Source organism: Paroedura picta, chromosome 6 (assembly GCF_049243985.1).
Source record: "Paroedura picta isolate Pp20150507F chromosome 6, Ppicta_v3.0, whole genome shotgun sequence".
Classification (NCBI taxonomy): domain Eukaryota; kingdom Metazoa; phylum Chordata; class Lepidosauria; order Squamata; family Gekkonidae; genus Paroedura; species Paroedura picta.
Genome location: NC_135374.1, coordinates 10,362,266 through 10,385,141, shown reverse-complemented (window position 1 = coordinate 10,385,141; position 22,876 = coordinate 10,362,266). Strand labels below are relative to the sequence as shown.

Genomic DNA, 22,876 nt, shown 5'->3' with positions numbered 1-22,876 from the left:
CTGGCCAATTGATTTCGTTTATGTTTGGACGTTATTTGATGTGGAACAGGCCTGCTGTCTTGGACTGTGCCGAATTCTAGGAGAGAAATGTGTCTACAGTCATACTGGACTACAAACAGAAAACAGCAAGAATCCAGCAGCACCGTAAAGATTAACAAAAATCGTGGCAGGGTCGAATCTCTTGCGACTCACCGATTACTTTTTCAGATGCCTGAAGAAGTGCGGTGACTCACGAAAGCTCCTACCCGGTCATAGATTTTGTTAGCCTTCAAGGAGCCAGTTGACTCATGCTCTTTTTCTGCTGCTGATAGGTGAACTCTGCCACTCACCTTGGACCCCAAAATGTGCATCTTGGGGTTCTCTTCCAAAACAGGGAAACTGCAGTCAAACTGGAAGCTTCAGGACCATAGGAGACTCTTATTTATTTATTTATTTATTATATTTATATACCGCCCTCCCCGGGGGCTCAGGGCGGTTTACATAAGAACAACAACAGTACATAAAACAATCTATAAACATGTGAATAACTTTACAATAATAACTAATGGGTGTAACCGTATAACAATGTAACAGTATAAATAATATAGGCAGTACAACAATGCAACAATACAAACAGGTCCAGAGTATGTTGGTGGACTTCTGAGGGGGAGCAGGGGCCTTTCAGTCGCTGTTGATTACGTCTGGTCTCAACCAAATGCCTGGTGGAAGAGCTCCTTTTTGCAGGACCTGCGGAACTGTTTAAGTTCCGTCAGGGCCCTGATCTCATCCGGGAGCTCGTTCCACCAGGTGGGGGCCACGACAGAGAATGCTCTGGCCCTGGTCGAGACCAGGCAGACTTCTTTAGGGCCAGGGATCCTTAACTGGTTGGTGGCATAGGCGGGGAGGCAATCCCTCAGGTACACTGGACCCTGACCGTGTATGGCCTTGAAGGACTGTGCTTGAGGCTTCTGCTTGGCTCTTGGCCAGTCTGCAGAAATCTGGGGGTGCCATAAACTCCCCTTGCTGAGCAGCAACCTACGAAATGGCTCTGGAGGTCTTTCACAGAAGCCGTCCTCAAGTCTCCTTGCACACAGAACTGCCTTTAGCGTAGCCGGTTTGAGTCTTGAAATCCAGAGATTTTGGCAGGTCCCAGTCCGTATCAGAACCCAAGTGACACATCGGGCTGCAGGGGGTTCAAACGGACACCCTTTTGCCAAACTGGCAGCGTTGAGTGCTGCTCGCAGCCACTTCAGCGCCAAATAGGCAAAAAGGCTCAGCTGCTTAAATGAACGCTCGCACAAGGTCCCTCGTTGTGACCCCCTCTCTTCTTCCACCCCATCAAGCTTCCGACATTATGTGAGAGGATCTGTGATTGGGAGAGCTCTCGAGGCCTTGAATTTTAATATGAAGCTGCTGCTGAGGATTGTAGAATCAGAACAAGCACGCCTGCTTCCTCCCCTCTCCCCATCTAAATCAACCGGGGGGGGGGGAGATGTAGAATCTTAGAAAAAAATATTTGTTACTAGAGGCAAAGTCCATTGCACCTAGGGAAGCATTGGGCACTAGGATGCACACCTATACTGTAGCCTTCCTACATGGCAAAAGCTCTCGCCTGGACTTCTGAGACTCTGCCTACAAACCTCAAGGAACATTCCTGGCCCAGGGGTCACCAACCTCCAGGGGAAGAAGAGGAGTTGGTTCTTATATGCCGCTTTTCTCTACCCGAAGGAGTCTCAAAGCGGCTTACATTTGCCTTCCCTTTCCTCTTCCGACAACATACACCCTGTGACGGAGGGGAGGCTGAGAGAGCCCTGATAATACTGAAGAAGAAGAAGAGTTGGTTCTTATATGCCGCTTTTCTCTACCCGAAGGAGTCTCAGAGCGGCTTACATTCACCTTCCCTTTCCTCTCCTCACAACAGACACCCTGTGAGGGAGGGGAGGCTGAGAGAGCCCTGATATTCCTGCTCGGTCATAACAGCTTTATCAGGTCACCCAGCTGGCTGCATTTGGGGGAGCGCAGAATCGAACCTGGCATGCCAGATTAGAAGTCCACACTCCTAACCACTAAACCAAACTGGCTCTTAGGTTCTGGTGCAGCCTGGAAATCTAGAATTGGAGATCACCTGCAGACTAGAGAGATCATCTCCCCAGGTAAAAATGGCTGTTTTGGAGGGGGGACTGTGAACGGACAACTCATCTCCAGGCTCCCAGAGATGCAGGGGCTTGCTTGGGGGGGGGGGGGAGGGGGGATGATTGTGTGGCACTGTGCCCCAGGGAGGTTGCAGGATGCCAGTCTCCAGTTGGGACCTGGGGATTTGCTGAAATCACAGGTCACCTCCAGGCAACAGAGATCAGTCCCCCTGTAGAAAAGGGCTACTTGGGAGGGGGGAGTCTCTGGCTTTATATCCCATGGAAGTGCAGGGATGCCACCCTCCAGGTGGGACCTGGAGAACCCCCAGAATGAAAGCTCCTCTCCAGACTGCAGAGATCAGTTCCCCGGGAGGAAAGAGCTGCTTGGGACTGGGACAGGTAGCACTCCACACACACATACACAGAGAGATTTGCAACCCTATTAACCATACAGTCACCTCTTAATGTAGGAAATACCTCAGTGTCTCCCTCCTTTGATTGCACACAGAAGCCATTGGCCAGAAGGTCCAAATTTAAAGGAAAAATATCCCATAACAGTCAGTAAGCAAGTCAATAAAGACTTACACCCTCCTCCTGCAACAGCTGCTTCTGCCTGTGCTCTAGCTACATCTCTTTAAGGCAGTGGCAATCTGTACAGCTTGGTGTAGTCATTAACAGCTGCAGCTTCTAATGTGGCAAGCTCAATTTGATTCCCTCCTCCTCCACGTGCTGCTTGACCTTGGCCCATCTGGGTGAGCTTTGGCTAGTTACAGTCCTGTTAGAAACTGTTCTCACAGAGCAGTTTATCTCAGCTCTTGCAGCCTCACCTCCCTCACAGGGTGTCTGTTGTGGGGAGAGGAAGGAAAGGCTACTATAAGCCACTCTGTGATTCCTTTGGATAGTGAAAACCAACTCTTCTTCTACTGGGAACGTGCTACTGGGAAGCAGTGGCTCCCCCCCCCCATCCCCATAGCCTTATGGTACATCAACAATCTCCCCACATTCCATGCTGTTGATCTCAAATTTGCTTTGTTGGGATGGTCTTGGAAAAATCGCAGCAAGACCAAGGTGGTATATCCATATGGAAAGGGAAAGTGTACAACTTCCCAGTCCCACCCACATCAGCAGTATCCCCACCCCTAGCTGCAATTGCCTATGATTGTTACCCCCATTTCTCCCTTCTCAGGTTGCAAATTGCAAGTCTTACATGACTTACTCATGAGTAAACATTCCCAAGGTCAAGGCTTTTCCCAGAGGACCAGCAAGGGGCCATTTCAGGGCCTCCCACCCCACACACAGAGGCTGTCCTAGGAGGCAACTTAATCCCCCCACCCCCCATCTTGTGAGGTCATGATGCTGGGGCAACTTACTGGCATCAGGGCATGTTCTGACGCTGCCTCTTCTGCCACTCAGCAAACTTCTGAAACTGGTAGGAAATTGGAGGCGGAGAACTGAACCCTTATTAGCCCTTCCTGGCTCACGCCCCCCTCCTAATTAGGCCTAAACTACCAGGGCAAGCCATTTCTGTCTGAGGGCCATCTCCTATTGGGGGAGCATTTCCAGTGGGTGTCAATCAGGTAGGAAGTGAGTTGTGTGCATACATTTTGAGCTGATTGGCCCTCATCGGCTGAGTGCAATTTGAACTGATTGACCCTCATTAGCAGAGTACAGTTTGAACTGATTGGCCCTCATAGGCAGAGTGCTCTCTCTTTATTGGTTGCACATATCCAGGGTGGGCCAACCAGGTAGGGAGTGAACATTGGCAGAGTGCAATTTTAACTGGTTGGCCCTCATTGGCAGAGTACTCTATATTGGCAGCACACCCCCAGGGAAGGCCAATCTGGTAGGGAGCGAGTTGTCAACTTAAGTAGTGATTTGTAGTCTGCCTATCTCAGTGAGACTGAAGGCAAATAGCCCAATATACAGGTGTGTCTTTTCCATAGCCGTGGGGTGTGTGGTGATGGCTTCCCTTTGTTTCTTTACTTCAATCTGTGTTCTTTTTTGGGGGGTTGTCAAAATTTGGATCCAGAATGAACAAGGATCTTTAATATATGCAGTATTACATTGAAATTGCTTATTAGCCTTGAGTGTATAGTGTAAGTCTGTTTTATTTTAACCTGATCTTTGATTGTGATAATAAAGATATTATGCTATGTGTCAGTGGATTAATTGGACTGTATATTGTTGATTGCCCTCATGAGACTGTTTTTTATTTGTTCGTGCTATTTTCTTGCCCACTGGTTGTTTTGGGAATGTGCCAGTTTTGGAGCTAGCACTGACCTTAATTGACCAGCGATCTGATTCAGTCCGAGGGGTGTGTTTGTTTACTGTTGGGCCTATAATCATATTGCTTGTGGCAAGCTAAATTCCATGTGTTCTTTGATCTAAACTTTAAAACATATTAATGTGTGTCCCCAGCTCTATGAAAAGGCCTTACGTCTCCAGTATGGACTTTGTGAAGGCAATCAATGCTGTTCAGAAATCCTGGACCGCGACAACTTATCGGGAACACGGATTGCTCACCTTGGAAGACTTCCATAAGAGAGCCGGAGGGTTCAAGTCCAGAATACCAAAGTAAGAAGTTGTTACTTGCCTGGAAGATGAAAACTCTTGGATATTTAGGGACTTCTCGTGTTTTCTTCCAAAGCAAGGAGCGTGTTTTCAGGAGATGCTGCTTGTAGAGTACATAGAACTTGTGACAGTACAGTGTTCTCTCTAGCCTGCACAGTTGTCTTCAGAGCTGTGATAATATAACATAAAACAGCCACATGAGTCAGATTCTCTGCCCAGAACTGTTTTGCAGGCCCTGTGGGAGCTTTCAGCATTCCGCAGGGCCTGCAAAACGGAGCTCTTCCGCCAGGTCTATGGTTGAGGCCGGCGTGGCGAGGAAGATCTGATGGGTCCCCCAGTGTTAAGAGCATAAGCACCTGCTATGTGATCTGTGCTTCCTCCTCCCATTCCTGTACTAGATTTTGTTTTTTTTGGGGGGGGGATGAGTGGGTTGTAGACCGCCATGGTTTTTAAACGTTTTAGGAGTCTGTTCTGTATTGGATGAATGTCCGGAAGTGTTTTAATGGGGCTTTTAACACGGACTGTTGTGACCCGCCACAAGCCAGTTACGAGAGTGGCAGGCCATAAGTCAAAACAATAAACAAGAAATTAATTAAGATTCTCATCTCGGTTGAACATACATTGTACCAGTTTGGCGTTCATCGCCCCCTGTCAGGCTGGTTCGGAAGACTTCCCCACTGAAGAATCATAGAGTTGGAAGGGGCCATACAGGCAATCTAGTCCAACCCCCTGCTCAACACAGGATCAGCCCTACTGCCATGGAGGTCGGCAGGCCAGATGTTTTTTAGGCCTCATCCGTAGGCCTGGCGAAACAGATCCATCTGCAATCCTTGTGGAACGGTCCAAGGCAGGGATTCCCAACCAGGGGTCTGCTGGGCTCTGGACAGGTCCTGTGTCCTTTCCCTTCCAGCCTTAATGGTCTGGGCCACAAGCTAGGGAATCATTCACTTCCATTGCTCCCTTCCTCATGAATGAGTTCTCTCGTGGTTTCTGTGTCTGGGAGGGAACGGAGACTACACACTTACTCCTGCCTTAAACCATGTCCTGTCCACTCTGCCTCCCCCCCCCCCATAGTCCTCCTTTATCCTGCTTGTTAATGCAGATGGTGATGTCACTTCCAGTGACATGTAACTTCTGGGGGGGCGTGGCAGGAGGCGTGGCCAGCTGACATCGCTTCCGGGGCTTCTTGAAGTCTGAAAAGTTATTTTAGGGGCTCCTCCACGGTCAAAGGTTTGGAAAAGGCTGCCCTAGATGTGAGAGGCATGGAGGGCTCCTTCTCTGTGCCCCTTTCTATTATTATTATTATTATTATTATTATTATTATTATTATTATTATTATTATTATTATTATTAAGTTTCTATCCCGCCACTCCCAAAAGGCTCGTGATGGGTTACACGATACATAAAAAACCCAATAAAATACCCCATAAACCATCAAGAGATTCTCAAAAGCTAAAAACCTGAATACGGAATAACCAAGTGGCGGGAAAACTCAACCTAAACCCGGCCCCACTTAAGCCAAGGGGCAAGAAGGGGTCGATAGATCAATTATTTTCCAGAATAAGCCATGGGGGGGTGGGGTCCAGCTCTTTTTTTGGTGCGCTGGCCTCAACCATAAACCTGGCGGAAGAGCTCCGTCTTGCAAGCCCTGCAGAAACCCGAAAGCTCCTGCAGGACCCCTAGCTCTCCCGGGAGCTCATTCCACCAGCTAGGGACCAGGACCAAAAAGGCCCTGGCCCTGGTTGAGGCCAGACCTGCTTCTCGGGGGCTGCGTACGATCAACAAGTTTGTACCCACAGAGCGTAAAACTCTGCGGGGGGGCATAGGGCACGAGGCAGTCCCTGTTTCCCTCTTTTGGTTGTGTGGGCCTCCGATCCCGTGTCTCTTTGCGGTTTTAAAAGTCTGTTGAGGGAAGGTGTCCTTTAAGGGCAACCGTGTCTGCACGCACTTTGCAGACCTGGGCTTCCCACTACGCGCGCCGAATGTTTCGGTTGCCGAGCCGCCGTGACTTTTGGGAAACGATCGCGCAGGGCGAGCTTTGCCTGCCCCCGAATGCATTCTGCGGCTAAATGGCGCACTTTAGCAGAGGCTTAGTGGTAAGCAGACAAGGACAAACCTCCTCCGGCAGCCGCCCCTTAACTATTGTTAACGTTCTCCCGGAACGGCTGCTGGGAAGCGCTTTTTAGCCCCCCCCCCCCCCCGATGACAGCCGCATTAAGTCTCATTTTGGTTCTTTGGTGTCTGCGGCTGGATGGCGTCCATCGCCGAAGGCAATTTCCTAGCAAAGAGGAGCGCGGGGTCCAGAAAGTTCCAGGCTGTTAAGCACTCAAGTATAATGCTGCAAACCAGCCCGTGTGACTGGCATTGTGATTGCAGCAGACTCTCCGCTCTGCTCTGCCCGGCAGCTCTCTCTTTAACCTCCGAAATGGAATCTTGGCAGGGGTCTGTCATACACAAGCTGCAGCATTCCTCTGATGTACTCGGGCTGCTGCGGGTTTTGTAACCTCAGAGTTACAGGGAGTCTCTTCCGGTGCTTTGGGCAGGCTCCTTTGCGGATGGGTACGGACTTGTAAGGGCACCGTGGTGAAAGTTACGGGTCTTTTTGAGCCTGAAAACAGCATTCGGGGGGTATTGTCGTTGACGGGAAAGCCTTCTCGACCAGGGTTTCATGAAACCCTGGGATTTCTTGACAGCCCCCAGAATACAGAATCACCACCTTACCACCACCATATCCAACCCAGTCCTACAGCAAGAGATGTAGCGGCCTCTACAATGCCAATGTAGCTCTGGGTCAGGGAGAGACAGCTTGGTGTAGTGGTTATGAGCGCGGACTTCTAATCTGGCAAGCTGGGTTTGATTCTGCACTCCCCCACGTGTAGCCAGCTGGGTGACCTTGGGCTTGCCACAGCCCTGATGGAGCTGTTCTCACAGAGCAGTGATGTCAGGGCTCTCTCAGCCTCACCTACCCCACAGGGTGTCTGTTGTGGGGTGAGGGAGGGAAGGTGATTGGAAGCCGCTTTTGAGACTCCTTCGGGTAGAGAAAAGCAGCATATAAGAACCAACTCTTCTTCTTCTTCAGTAATCTCAGGGCTCTCTCAGCTTCACCCACTTAACAGGGTGTCTGTTGTGGGGAGAGGGAGGGAAGGCGATTGGAAACCGCTTTGAGACTGCTTTGGGGAGAGAAAAGCAGCCTATAAGAACCAACTCTTCTTCTTCTTTATGACAACAGTTCCGATGAAGTCTTTTCACTATTTGACAGAATGCAATATAGGCTTTAAGCTTATGTGTTTTGCCATTGCTGTATGCATATTTAAGCCCGACCACTGAAGAAGGGAAAGAGCCTCTTGTGGCGCAGAGTGGTAAGGCAGCAGCCATGCAGTCTGAAAGCTCTGCCCATGAGGCTGGGAGTTCGATCCCAGCAGCCGGGTCAAGGTTGACTCAGCCTTCCATCCTTCCGAGGTCGGTAAAATGAGTAGCCAGCTTGCTGGGGGGTAAATGGTAATGACTGGGGAAGGCACTGGCAAACCACCCCGTATTGAGTCTGCCATGAAAACGCTAGAGGGCGTCACCCCAAGGGTCAGACATGACTCGGTGCTTGCACAGGGGATACCTTTACCTTTTACATTGAGCAGGGGGTTGGACTAGGTATCTTGTATGGCCCCTTCCAACTCTATGGTTCCGTGATTATAATATTTCTAATTCTTCATTGTGACATACTTAGAAGACCAGGCCTTACATATATATGTAACTTACAGATTTATGTAATCTTTTGGGTTCCTTGAATTGGGACGGTGACCTCACAGTGCAAGATGTTTGTCCTTTCCCCCAGTAGGCCAAAGACCGCCCCGTTGACCTCTGAAGTGGCCAAGGCCGCCGCCTCTCTGCCCGCTTCGTGGGACTGGAGGAACGTGAATGGCGTGAGCTACGTCAGTCCTGTACGGGATCAAGGTAAAGTGTGTTTTCAGAATCGCCGCTTATTGGAAAGGGCTAGTCCACCAAGGACGCAGAATTTATCCAAGGTGGAGTCCTCCTCTTCTGTCTTTGTTCTACTTTGGTTGCCTCTGCTGGGGCTTCCTCTTCAAGAGTAATGTTAGAAGTTGTTTAGGGGAGAAGAGACTACGTTAAATATCTTAACGTAAAGCGTTCAACAAACAAGGTATCATACAGCAAGCTCTGGCCCTCCAGATGTCCGTGGACTACAATTCCCATGAGCCCCTTCCATGCAGATGAACTGTTTCTACTGGAAAGTGTGCCTGAACATGGCAGCAAAACATTCAAGGATGAGGCCTCTGATTAATAACTCTGCCTTCTGGGAGGCAATAGTGATTGAAATCTCGGACAAATGCATCTCATTGTAATGCGAGGAACCATTCTGTAATATCATTTGTTTGATTTCTCAGACGAGCCCATGGGCAGTGAAAGAGGCCGCCTCAGGGGGTGGAGAGCTCCCCTTCACTGGCCATCTTCAAGCGGCAGCTGGACAGATCCTTCTCCTGGATGCTTGAGGCTGATCCTGCACTGAGCAGGGGGGTGGACTAGATGGCCTGCATGACCCCTTCCCACTCTAGGATTCTAGGAGTCTAGTTCAGCCGTGGAATGGGCTTCCTCAGGAGGTTGGGAGCTCCCCCTCACTGGCCACCTTCAAGCAGCGGCTGGACAGATCCTTCTCCTGGATGCTTGAGGCTGATCCTGCACTGAGCAGGGGGGTGGACTAGATGGCCTGCATGACCCCTTCCCACTCTAGGATTCTAGGAGTCTAGTTCAGCCGTGGAATGGGCTTCCTCAGGAGGTTGGGAGCTCCCCCTCACTGGCCACCTTCAAGCATCGGCTGGACAGATCCTTCTCCTGGATGCTTGAGGCTGATCCTGCACTGAGCAGGGGGTGGACTAGATGGCCTGCATGACCCCTTCCCACTCTAGGATTCTAGGAGTCTAGTTCAGCCGTGGAATGGGCTTCCTCAGGAGGTTGGGAGCTCCCCCTCACTGGCCACCTTCAAGCATCGGCTGGACAGATCCTTCTCCTGGATGCTTGAGGCTGATCCTGCACTGAGCAGGGGGTGGACTAGATGGCCTGCATGACCCCTTCCCACTCTAGGATTCTAGGAGTCTAGTTCAGCCGTGGAATGGGCTTCCTCAGGAGGTTGGGAGCTCCCCCTCACTGGCCACCTTCAAGCATCGGCTGGACAGATCCTTCTCCTGGATGCTTGAGGCTGATCCTGCACTGAGCAGGGGGTGGACTAGATGGCCTGCATGACCCCTTCCCACTCTAGGATTCTAGGAGTCTAGTTCAGCCGTGGAATGGGCTTCCTCAGGAGGTTGGGAGCTCCCCCTCACTGGCCACCTTCAAGCAGCGGCTGGACAGATCCTTCTCCTGGATGCTTGAGGCTGATCCTGCACTGAGCAGGGGGTGGGACTAGATGGCCTGTGTGGCCCCTTCCCACTCTAGGATTCTCTGAGTCTAGTTCAGCCGTGGAATGGGCTGCCTCAGGAGGTTGGGAGCTCCCCCTCACTGGCCGTCTTCAAGCAGCAGCTGGACAGATCCTTAACCTGGTTGTTTGAGGCTGATATTGCATTGAGCAGGGGGGTGGACTAGATGGCCTGTGTGGCCCCTCCCAACTCTATGGTTCTATGACAACTAAGGTTGTCTCACTTGGTTCCGCTCCTTTCATTGGCCCCTTGTCATTTTGACAGTCTGCAATGCGCTCTCGGTTGCCCCGGCTCGCTTTGCAGGCCCACCCCAAGCCCACTGTAGTAATTGCTTTCCCGAAGATCAGCAACAAGCAACTGGCTATTCAGCAAGTAGGCACAAGCACTTGCTAACTTGGCAATATTGACGTCTAGGGAGGGAGGAGGGCAGCCCTGACCCAAATCAACCTGCGTGATCAAATGCAATCTGAGCTAATTTATAAAAAGGACTGCTTTTCTGATGGTCTCCAAATTCAATTTTAACCGAGTTTAAATTGCATTACAGGCGTCTTGATCCATGGCCGATGGGATCTCTTAAAACAAAAGGCTGATTAACAGGGATGCAGCACTCTTTTAGAAAGTCATCATTCAGAAAGGATGGCTCTCTTTCTAAGGCGGCTATCCCCTCCCTCCCCCCCCCCCCGGGCAAAGGGAAGGATAATTCTTAAATAAGAGCTCCCTCCAGCAATTCAGTGCCCAAAAGTTAACAAGAGTTCAGCCTCCTCCTCCCCAGAAAACCTTGTTCCTCGGTGTAAACTGCACGGAGCTTTTATTCCAATCCCAGGTCGATTCAGTCCCTGCCCTCTACACAGAATGCGATTTCCGTTTGGATTTCGGGCCGATTTAAATCTTCCTTCTGCAGCAAGAAGGATTGATCTGGAGTGACCCTACCTTTATTGTGCGATATCTTAGAGTGCTTTTAATCTTCAATATATTTTAAAATCGCATTGTTTGAACCCATGATTGGCCACAGGTGACAAACTTGCCTTAAAAGAGAAGCCCTTAATTTCTCTCAACTTCTGTTGGTCTTGGATTTTTCTTCTGCCTTCTTCGATCCTCCCCCCCCCCCCTTTCAAGAAAAGAAAGGATTATTTCCTCCCTCCTCTGACTTCTTGGATCCACTCCCCCCTTCAAGAAAATAAAGAAAGAGTCTCCATTTGCCTTCCCCCCTCTTCTTCTGAGCCTCCCTAACCACGTGCAGAACACTTTCCTGTTTCAATGGGAGAGGGGGGGAGAGGAAGACTCGAGTTCAAAGCGATCTGAATTCAACAGGATTGACAATGGAATAAACAAAGTAAGTGCAGACTCTGCCCTCCTTTCCATTGGTGCTTTCCAAGCATTCTAGATGTGGGCCCTCGCTGATGGCCATCCCCTTGAGCTGTGAGTACAAACTGAGACACTAATTGTGTCACAGGATAAGAAGAGTGAGGGAGAGGGTGTGACCTGCTTTTCACTACCCAAAGGAGTCTCGAAACAGCTTACAATGGCCTTCCGTTCCTCCCCCTGCAGCAGACACTCTGTGAGACAGGTGGGACTGAGAGAGCTCTGAGAGAACTGTGACTGGCCCAAAGTCACCCAGCTGGCTGCACATAGAGGAGTGGGAATCAAACCCAGTTCTCCAGATTAAAGGTCGTCACTCTTAACCTGTACACCAAGCCGATCCCCAGTGAGGGGGATAGCGACAGAAACGCAGATCAATATAAACTAAGTTTCATGTTGTACACATGGTTAATTTTTAAAGTTAAAAAAATTAACAGCATTATTAAAATTAATAACTAGGATATTTAACAAGCTGAAACAGAACATCTGGCTGGCTATCCTTGGAGTGGCAGGAACGGCAAAGGGACCTGTAAAACTTATCAGAGCTGTCCAGAAAAGTTGGATAGAACTGGGGTGACGTATAAGGAGCCTAATGTCCTGATAACAGGAACAGTGGCTACAGTGTGAGCTGCGTGGCTAGAAAGCCGTATGGCCAGGACCATGAAGCCAAGCAAGAAGCTGTGGTGCATTTGAATTTCACAGTATAGTATTTGTTTGCTTCTGACTGGCACAGCTGTCTTCCAATCTTGTGCTGAGGAATCATAGAGTTGGAAGGGGTCATACAGGCCATCTAGTCCAACCCCCTGCTCAACACAGGATCAGCCCAAAGCATCCTAAAGCATCCAAGAAAAGTGTGCATCCAACCTTTGCTTGAAGACTGCCAGTGAGGGGGAGCTCACCACCTCCTTAGGCAGCCTATTCCACTGCTGAACTACTCTGACTGTGAAAATTTTTTTCCTGATATCTACCCTATATCGTTGGACTTGTAGTTTAAACCCATTACTGCGTGTCCTCTCCTCTGCAGCCAACAGAAACAGCATCCTGCCCTCCTCCAAGTGACAACCTTTCAAATACTTAAAGAGGGCTATCATGTCCCCTCTCAGCCTCCTTTTCTCCAGGCTGAACATGACCCTGTGTCGTGGTTCGGTCCTTGGTGGCTTGGGAACGGGACCGAACCCCGCCATCAGAGGCGCCCGCGATCACGGAGGTAGGGCATGGTGATCATAGGCAAGCCGGCAGCTGGGCGCCCCACCCGATCGTTGAGGTGGCAATGGCCGCTAAAGAGCCTCAATGTCCCCCTCCACCTTTTGACAAGGGCCCGGAGATGGCCCTTTGTTCCAGGAAAATGGGCCATCAGGAACCCCGGAAAACCTCGCATATGTGCATGAGTCATGATTGTATCAGCATGTTCCCTCCGCAAGTACTGGGTGGGGCAATACAGCCTAAGGAGGTGGGTTTTGTATAAAAGGGAGCTTCCACCTGGAGTTCGGTGGAAGCTCTTACTCCATACCAGCGGACTCCACGTTGCTGAAATAAAGCTTGTTCCTGTTGTATCGTTCACCAGGCCTGGCGTGACGTTTTCTTCAAAGGGGCACCCTGTTTTTCAGTTAGCAAGCGGGTTCCCGACATCGTAAGAGCTTCCCACCGAACTCCAGGGTCGGCATCGCATCCGAGCGCTTATCGGGACGGATCCAGAGATGGCGTTTTCAAGCAACGGGGCGGTCTCGACCCCCACGAACCCCGGGAACATGAGTTTAATGTCCCCGGGAGATTTCCTCCGAAAATCGGGGGGCCAGGAGCAGCTGTCCGGGACCCCGAGACCCTCGGCAGCGGCGGCCAAGGGAAGGCGCCGGGCCATGGGTTTCCCAAGCACGGCGGGGAGCGCGCCGAGGTCTGGGGGGTTGGCCCCAACCTGGGACACCCAGCTGAGGCAGGCGCTTCGCCCGGTAGGACCTGAGGAATCCCTAGAGGACCTGCGGCGGGCCATGGCGGACTTGGCCAGGCGCTTGCAGGCAGCTGAAGCCCGTGAGCAAGCTCGGGCCGGGCCCGGGGGGACTGGTAATACAACGGCGGAGGGGATCGCGTCGAGTGAGGACGTCTCCAGCGACGAGGACGAGCCCGGTACTGGTGAGCGGGCCCCGGACCCCGACCCGGAGCAGTTTTCAGTCCCGAGTAGGCGAGACGGCCAGCGGAGAGGCGAGATAGCAGAGGATCTCGGGGGAGCGGGTGAGCCGACAGGGCGGCGAGAGCCGGACCAACGCAGGAGCGACGTGCAAGGCAGGGAGCGGCACGGCGTCGTTGGGCAAGTTGGTAGCCGGTGGAGCGGAGCAGGACGAGACGGCGGACGCCGAGAATCCCGGATCCGGAGGGGGTCGGACTACTCTCCAAAACGTTCCCCCCCAGAGCTTAAGGCGCGTTTCGACGGGACGCCGGACGACCTCCCGCAGTTCCTCCTCCACGCGCTGACGCATGCCCGGAGGTATGGAGACCGGTATGAGGACTCCGAGGACTTGGTCTGGGGGGTGGCATCGTGTCTCCAGGGCAAGGCGGGTCAGTGGTACCTAGGGTTGGCCGAGCGCGGCGACCCGGCAACTCGGGACCTGCAGGACTTCGTGGTCGCGCTCCGCCGACGATTCCAGGACCCCCAGGCTGAGGACAAGGCAAAGAGTCGGATCAAGGGACTTCGACAGGGTACTAGGGGGGTTATGGACTATATAGACATTTTCCGGAGGGAAGCAGGCAAGGTGTTCTCCTGGAACGAGGAGACCCAAATCGAGTACTTCCGGGAGGGCCTTAACCCGAAGCTCAGGGAATGGGCCGTGATCAAGGGGACGGAAGAAGATCTGTCTACACTGGAGGGGTGGTGTTTTGTGGTCGCCAAGCTGGAAGCCAGCCTGGGTTGGGCCGCCGCACCCCCCCGGGAGGCCAAAGGCGGGTCAGCCGAGGCGCCGAGACCGGGCCCCGACAACTCTCGCCCCAAACGACCCCCGAACCCCGAGCGGGAAAGGAGACGCCGGGAAGGTCTGTGCCTGAAATGCGGGGGGTCAGGACATTTCGCAGCAGCGTGCCAACGGCAAGGGGGGGAGGACCGCGGGCTCTCCCAGGGGGGAGGTGCGACACGCCCCCAGCAGGCACGCCGGGCGGAGGACCTCCGCAACGAACCGGGAAGCGCCCAGGCGACGGGAAACGGCCAGGACCTGCTGTAGACGGCGCCGGGCAGCAGGTCCCGCGGTGCGAGGGAAAACCCCTGCAGCATGAGGCGCGACCTCCGAACGTGGTAATTTTAGAGCTCCGGAACCCGGAGAACGGACTAAGTTGGGTGGGGGAGGCTCTTTTGGACTCTGGATGCGACCACAGCATGGTCCACCCCCAGATAGCCCGGGCTTTGGGGCTACCGAAGCGCATTCGGAAGGTTCCCCTGGTTTTCGTCCAGATGGACGGCAGCCCGATTCAGGGGGGACCTTTCGGGGAAGAGGTGGGTCCTATCGCCATCCACATAGGGGACCACCAAGAGCTGCGGTGGCTGATCCAGGTCCCCGTAGCGGGATATCGGGCGGTGTTGGGCCTGGATTGGCTGAAGGAACACAACCCCGTGGTGGACTGGCGGGCGGGGACCCTGAAGTTCGACTTGACGGTGGGTGCACGGCATCGGGTCCCCCACGAGAATTCCAGCCACAAGAGGACGGCGGCGCGTCCCAGGGGAGCGGCGGCGGCGCAGCAGGAGAAACCAGAGCCCGAGGTCCCGCCAGAGTACCGAGACCTCGCAGCCGTTTTCAGCGAGCGGGAAGCGGACGAGCTACCCCCACACCGCCGCACGGACTGCGCTATCAACATCCCAGAGGGGGCGGTACTACCCAAAGGGCGCATCTACAAGATGAGTGAGGGTGAGCTCAAGGACCTCCGGGAGTTTTTGGATAAAAATCTGGCCCGAGGTTTCATCCGGCCCGCTTCCAGTCCCATGGGAGCTCCAGTCTTGTTCGTCCGGAAAAAGGATGGGTCCCGACGGCTGTGCCAGGACTACCGGGGCCTCAACGCCATCGCAGCGGGGAACGCTTACCCCCTCCCGCTGATCCCGGATTTGCTGGCCCGGCTGGGCAAAGGGACTCTGTTCACTAAACTGGACCTAAGGGAGGCGTACTACCGGGTACGCATCCGGGAGGGGGATGAGTGGAAAACAGCGTTTAACTGTCAATTGGGACAATTCGAATTTAAAGTGATGCCGTTCGGCTTAAGCGGGGCACCTGGGGTTTTCATGAGTCTAATTAATGAGGTGTTGCAGGACCTTCTGTTTCAGGGGGTGGTGGTTTATTTGGATGACGTCCTGATCTACAGCCAAGATCCCCAAGAGCACGTGACCCTGGTGAGGGAGGTGTTAAAGCGCCTGCTGGCAAACCACCTATACGTGAAGCTGGCTAAGTGCGAATTCCACCGTCCCTCCCTGGACTATTTGGGCTACCGCATCTCAGCCCAGGGCATAGCTATGGACCCCGAGAAGGTGCAGGCGGTGCTGGCCTGGGAAAGGCCCCGCACCCGGAAACAGCTACAAAGCTTCCTGGGGTTTGCTAACTTTTTTAGAGGTTTCATCCCCAGATACTCCTCCGTAGTGGCTCCCCTCACGGACTTGCTAGGTACCAAGGGGAGAGGTCCTCGCGCCACGCGGCCCAGCGCAGCGCTCGGCTGGAATGAGAAATCGGAGGCAGCGTTCCTGGCCCTCAAGCAAGCTTTCGCGTCTGAGCCCACGCTACTGCACGTCGACCCAACCCAGCCGATGGTGGTACAAGTCGACGCCAGCGACGCAGCAGCCGGGGCGGTTCTCCTGCAGCGAGACAAGGCGGGACAGCTGAGGCCGGCGGCCTACCTCTCACGAAAATTCGCCGAAACGGAGCGGAACTGGTCTACCTGGGAGAAGGAGGCGTTTGCGATTAAGTTCGCCCTCACCGAATGGCGGCATTGGCTGGAGGAAACAGAGGAGCCGTTCGAGGTCTGGACAGATCACAAGAATCTGGAGGCGCTCCGGCAACCGCGATCCCTGAACGCCAAGCAGATGAGGTGGGCGGAGTTCTTTTCGCGGTACAATTTCAAGCTTGGTCACATCCCCGGCAAAGAGAATTTCCTCGCGGACGCCCTCTCCCGTCTGCCGCATTATGGGGAGGGGTACGCTCCCTGCACCAGGTCCGTGTTTGGCGAGGAGCAGCTGGGACGGGGGGTCGTCACTAGGCGGCGGGCCAGGGAGGAATGGGAGCCCGACCCGGCGACCGCCCCGCTCCGAGACCGCCTAGTGGCAGCCTATGGGGCAGACGAGGAGCTGGCTGAGCTCCGGGACTCTTTGATTTTGGACTCCGGTCTCTGGCGGAGGGGGGAGGCTGTCTACGTCCCGGAAGGGCTACGACGGGAAGCCCTCAGCCTCTGCCACGATGCTAAGACCGCCGGGCACTTCGGTTTCGTAAAATCCTGGAAGTTGGCCTGGCGGCGGTTTTGGTGGCCCAGTCTGCGGCGGGACACAAAAGCTTACGTCAGTGGTTGTCCTGTCTGCCTGACCTGCAAGCCGGGGGTTGGCAAGCCGAAAGGTCTGCTGCACCCGCTCGAGGTCCCGACCCGGCCGTGGTCAGTGATCTCCATGGACTTTATAACAGACTTGCCTCCCAGCAAGGGGAAAACGGTGATCTGGGTGGTGGTAGATCTATTTTCCAAACAGGCCCATTTCATTCCTTGCGCCAGTGTCCCCAGTGCTTCACAGTTGGCTCGGATGTTCCTGGATCACGTGTTCCGACTGCACGGGCTGCCGGACAAGGTGATTTCCGATCGGGGCTCACAATTCGTGTCCCGGTTTTGGCAAGCTTTCCTGCGCCTGTTAGACATCGAGCAAGGGCTGAGCTCCGCTTACCACCCCCAGACGGACGGGCAGACCGAGCGGGTTAATCAAGTACTGGAGCAGTACTTGCGGTGTTTCGGTTCCTATCATCAAGACACCTGGGTGCCCCTGCTCCCCCTGGCCGAGTTCGCGTACAACAACGCAGACCACAGCAGCACGGAGATGTCGCCTTTTGCCGTCGTCTACGGGACAGACCTGAGACACTTCCCGGAGCTTGGAGAGGTCCCCGCCCGGGAATCGGCCGACCTTCGCGAGGGGGGGAAGCGTGCCGGGAGCTGCTGGAAGTCGCTGCAGGAGCAGCTCCACAAAGTCAAGGCAGCGCAGAAAGAGGACGCCGACCGGAAGAGACGACCAGCTGAGGAGATCCGACCGGGGGATCGAGTTTACCTTTCCACCCGGAACCTACGGTTGAATTTGCCCAGCAAGAAGCTAGGCCCTCGGTTTTTGGGGCCTTTCGAGGTCTTGGCCCCGATCAACGAAGTTTCGGTCAAGCTCAAGCTCCCCAAGAACCTCCGGCACATCCATCCCGTCTTTCACGTGAGCCTTCTAAAAAAAACTCCGGACGGTGACGTTTGGCACCCCGTGTTTTCCCCGCCAGCGCCCGAGGTCCTGCCGGGGGGGGAGCACCACGAGGTGGCGGATATCCTGGACTCTAGACTCCACAGGGGGAAGTTGCAGTACCTCGTGGAATGGAAGGACTTCGCTTTGGGGGACCGGGAATGGGTCTGGGCAGCGGACGTCCTTGCGCCCCGACTCACTGAACGTTTCCACAAGCGGTATCCTGGCCGCCCCGGGGGGTTGGAGAATGGACCTTTGGGGGGGCAGAATGTCGTGGTTCGGTCCTTGGTGGCTTGGGAACGGGACCGAACCCCGCCATCAGAGGCGCCCGCGATCACGGAGGTAGGGCATGGTGATCATAGGCAAGCCGGCAGCTGGGCGCCCCACCCGATCGTTGAGGTGGCAATGGCCGCTAAAGAGCCTCAATGTCCCCCTCCACCTTTTGACAAGGGCCCGGAGATGGCCCTTTGTTCCAGGAAAATGGGCCATCAGGAACCCCGGAAAACCTCGCATATGTGCATGAGTCATGATTGTATCAGCATGTTCCCTCCGCAAGTACTGGGTGGGGCAATACAGCCTAAGGAGGTGGGTTTTGTATAAAAGGGAGCTTCCACCTGGAGTTCGGTGGAAGCTCTTACTCCATACCAGCGGACTCCACGTTGCTGAAATAAAGCTTGTTCCTGTTGTATCGTTCACCAGGCCTGGCGTGACGTTTTCTTCAAAGGGGCACCCTGTTTTTCAGTTAGCAAGCGGGTTCCCGACACCCTGGGACCTTCAGTGTGCTCCCATTCTGCCTCCCACTCCTGTGTGAAAGCTAAGGAAGGCATTCAGCCAAACTTGGTGTAAGGCAAAAGCGGCCAAACTGTGGCTCTCCAGATGTCCATGGACTACAATTCCCATGAACCCCTGCTGGCAGGTGCTCATGGAAATGGCAATCGACGGACATCTGGAGAGCCACAGTTTGGCCACTCCAGGTGTCGTGCTCAAAAGTAGCGGCCCTTAATCTGCAGAGCTGCGTTTGATTCCCCACTCCTCCCCATGCAGCCGGCTGGTTCATCTTGGGCTAGTCACAGTCCTGATAGAGCAGTTCTCACAGAGCAGTCCTGTCAGAGCTCTTTCAGCCTCACCTCCCTGCGGTGGGGAGAGGAAGGGAAGGCGATTGTGAGCCGCTTTGAGACTCCTCCTGGCAGTGGAAAATCGTGGGGTATAAAAACCAATTCTTTTTCTAAGTTGACGGAATGAACACCATACGATGTCACTGCTTGGGAAGAACAGCGCTTGGAGTAACGTTGGTCACAAATGCTTGATCCCCGGTTCACGTTTTGCCAGCAAAAACAGGGAAAAGGGGGGTCTTTAATATTTGTACCCTCAAAAAGTTATTGTGCAGAATGTATAAGCGTGTGGAGAACCTGCCTCCAGAATATTCTTGCTCTGTGTGCCTGTAAGATGGGACTCTTCCACCGGGCCTGTGATTGAGGCCAGACAGGTGACTGTTTACAAAATACCTGGCCTTCTTCCCGTCCCTTTCCCCTTTCCTCCTCTTTTTCTCAGACGCCTCCTCTTAGTTAACACCAGAGTTGGTCAATTTACCATCTTCCTCAGTGATAATTTTTGGTGCTGACAGTAGCTTTATTGTGAATTTAAAAGTGTACTGGCTTGGTTTTTTAGTAAATTGAAATTTGTTTTTATTACAATGTGGCCTAATTTGTTGTTCACTGCCCCAAGACGACAGTATATAAGTCGATTAATAAATAAATGAGTAATCGTTCTGGTCGTGCCTGTGAATAGAAGGGCACAGTGCAGGAACTGATACAGAGGTGCAACAGGAGAGCTCAACCTGCAGCGGTCATGACTAGAGAGGGAAGAACTGCCTGCCTGAAACACAGGCTAGTTGGACGCAGTCAAGGCCAGAACAGTAAATCATGCAGAGACACAGGGGGCAGCCTCCTCTCCAGATTTGCAGTGAGGGGTGTGATCTTAATCTTAAGGGGGCAGTAACCTAAATAAGTATCCTGCCGTTTCTCACAGTCCTTTAGCGCACTCAGAATTGATTAATAACCATAGATTAACAAACATTGCTTCCTGTTCTCAGGGTCCTGTGGGAGCTGCTACGCCTTCGCTACCATGGGCATGCTGGAAGCACGGATCCGCGTCCTCTCCAACAATACGCAGACTCCGATCCTGAGTCCCCAGCAAGTTGTGTCCTGCGCGGAGTATGCTCAAGGTAATTAGGAGAGCCAACTGGGAACCCTTGGTTGACAGCCAGCGTTTAATTTTTTGGGAGTTGTCAAGGGCCGAGAAGCCAGCTGCCTTCTAACCTCCCAAGCCGGATCTGATTCCACAGGCCGCCAGCTGGGTGGCCTTGTGCTCGTCACAGCCCTGATAGTGCTGTTCCCTCACAGAGCAGTCCTGTCAGAGTCCTCTCAGCCTCACCTCCCTCACAAGGGGGTCTGTTGTGGGGAGAGGAAAGGGAAGGCGACTGTGAGCTGTTTTGAGACTCCTTCAGGCAGTGAAATGCAGCAAATAAGAACCAACTCTTCTTCTTCTTCAGTAATCTCAGGGCTCTCTCAGCCTCTCCTCCCTCACAGGGTGTCTGCTGTGGGGAGAGGTAAGGGAAGGTGAACGTAAGCCGCTTTGAGACTCCTTTGGGTAGAGAAAAGCGGCATATAAGAACCAACTCTTCTTCTTCTTCAGTAATCTCAGGCCTCTCTCAGCCTCACCTCCCTCACAAGGGGGTCTGTTGTGGGGAGAGGCAGGGAAGGCAACGGTGAGCTGCTTTGAGACTCCTTCAGGCAGTGAAAAGCGGGGCATAAAAACAGGCTTCTTCATAATTCTATGTTGTAAAAGCTGCCTTCTGTTCCCTCCCCTCCCTCTTCCCCCTCCAGGTTGCGAAGGGGGATTCCCCTACCTCATCGGGAAATACGCTCAAGATTTCGGCATGGTCGAGGAGCCGTGCTTGCCTTACACCGCCGCTCCCTCCCCCTGCTCTCTCAAGAAGGACTGTTACCGCTATTACACGTCCGACTACCGTTACGTGGGCGGGTTTTACGGCGGATGCAACGAAGCGCTGATGAAGCTGGAACTTGTCAAAAACGGGCCCATGGCCGTCAGCTTCCAGGTGTACGCGGACTTCCCTGCGTACAGCGGGGGGATCTACCACCACACAGGCCTGATGGACCCCTTCAACCCCTTCGAACAGACCAACCACGCCGTCCTGCTGGTAGGGTACGGCAGCGACCCGAAGACCGGCGAGCCCTTTTGGATAGTCAAGAACAGCTGGGGAGCCTCCTGGGGTGAAGACGGCTACTTCCGGATCCGGAGGGGTTCTGACGAATGTGCTGTAGAGAGCATCGCTGTGGCCGCGTCTCCCATAACCAAAATATAATCATCTTGGAGCTTGGACTACAGTTCCCATGAGCCCCTGCCAGCATGGTGCTGGCAGGGACTCGTGGGAATTGTAGTCCATGGACATCTGGAGAGCCACCTTTTAGCCATCCCTTCCCTACATCATAAAAACTTATGAAGAATTTTATTTGCCTTAAGGGCCAGCAGGTTAAAGAAATCCCAATTCATAGGCCCAGTAATGCTATGTCCTAATATATGCAAAACGAGAGGTGGGAAAGGGGGTCTCCGTAATTCTTGCAAGTTACCAAAGAATGACCTCTATTCTGTTTCCAAGAGAATTTGAGCGCTGCTTGAATTTTTTTTTGGTCGCGTGCAGTTATTCTCACACAACTGAGGAAGTCTGACAGCGGAACTAGACTTTACCCGGGATACTTTTAATGAATTTTTCAGTTCTTTTAGTTGTGTTTGCCGGCTGCGCCACGATTTATTTTCTTATATTGTTGTTGAAACCAGTTCCTGTGGTTGCCTATTTTGGTATGCTAGCTGCTCTGAGACTCCTTAAGGGTAGAGAAGGGGGGATTAAGGAGTCCGTGTGATTCGTTGTTGTTTTGTTAAGTTCTGCGCATAGGTAGAAAAAGAGCAGTTCTGAGGCTAGGCTGGCCTCAATGTATGCATGAAGGGCTTCTCTTTTTTGCTGGAGAGAGAATGCAGATTTGTCCCTTCCCACGTATATACCTCACCCCCCATCCAAAAAAAAAAAAACGTTTATCACTTGAGCTCCGGATCTGGATCCAAAGAGTTTAAACCTGACAATCTTGTTTAAAATTTAGCTCCAGAGAGAAAACCGTCTGTGCTTCGGAATCTATCTCCACATTCCGCATTCGTTGACGTTCACAATATCTCTGGATGTTCACTCTCTTCGGAAAACTGTTTTTGCTTCTGACTGCCAAAGGAAATCAGGTTTAAAAATAAAGACAGATTTTTAAAGTTAATCATGGTGCCTTATGGGAAGGGAAAGGAAGAAATTGCTGTCTCACTGCAGCATATATTATGGATGTACTTGGTACAATTTTTATTTTATTTTTTTAAAGGGAAACTCAAATCTTTTGTGTCCAGGAAGGTGACTTGGTGCTTCTTTCCCTCCCCCCCCCTGAAAAAATGATACCCTCTTATTTTGTAGGTTGTAATTTTGGAATAATAAAATGATTTCTGTTACTATGTGTGGGTTTGCAAGTCAATTTGTCTCAAGCACTTTCTAAAAGTTGCGGGGGGGGGGGGGAGAAATTGAAGGCTGGAACTTAAAGCGCTTTTTAAAAGAGGTGTTTGACACCTTTGGGGTCTCAAATGCAAACAAAATTTTAAATGCACCCTCTATCTCTGTAGATGCCAGTGTGCCTGCAGTCAGAATGGAGGGGAGATGATGGGGGTTGCTCTTTGTCAGAGATGCTTGGAACATCTCTGTTAAACTAAGCCGTGTATAGTTTAACTGCCTGGATTAGTACCTGGATGGGAGACCACGAAGAAAGGTCCGGATTGCTGGGCGGAGAGCCAGCATGGTGTCGTGGTTAAGAGCGGCCGCTTCTAATCTGGCGAGCCGGGTTTGATTCCCCGCTCCTCCACATGCAGCCAGCTGG

At 52.8% G+C, this 22,876-nt stretch overlaps 1 protein-coding gene across 1 annotated transcript in view; it reads left to right on the top strand.

The window, feature by feature from the left end:
• The window catches only part of CTSC (cathepsin C), a 39,107-nt gene extending 16,647 nt beyond the window's left edge, over positions 1–22,460 (top strand). The window contains exons 4-7 of the mRNA XM_077341409.1: positions 4,530–4,685; positions 8,512–8,630; positions 19,990–20,121; positions 20,783–22,460. Of these exons, the coding sequence (XP_077197524.1) occupies positions 4,530–4,685; positions 8,512–8,630; positions 19,990–20,121; positions 20,783–21,282 (907 nt within the window). The 3' untranslated portion in view covers positions 21,283–22,460. The remainder of the gene's footprint in view (positions 1–4,529; positions 4,686–8,511; positions 8,631–19,989; positions 20,122–20,782) is intronic.
• The last annotated feature ends 416 nt before the right edge of the window (positions 22,461–22,876 follow it).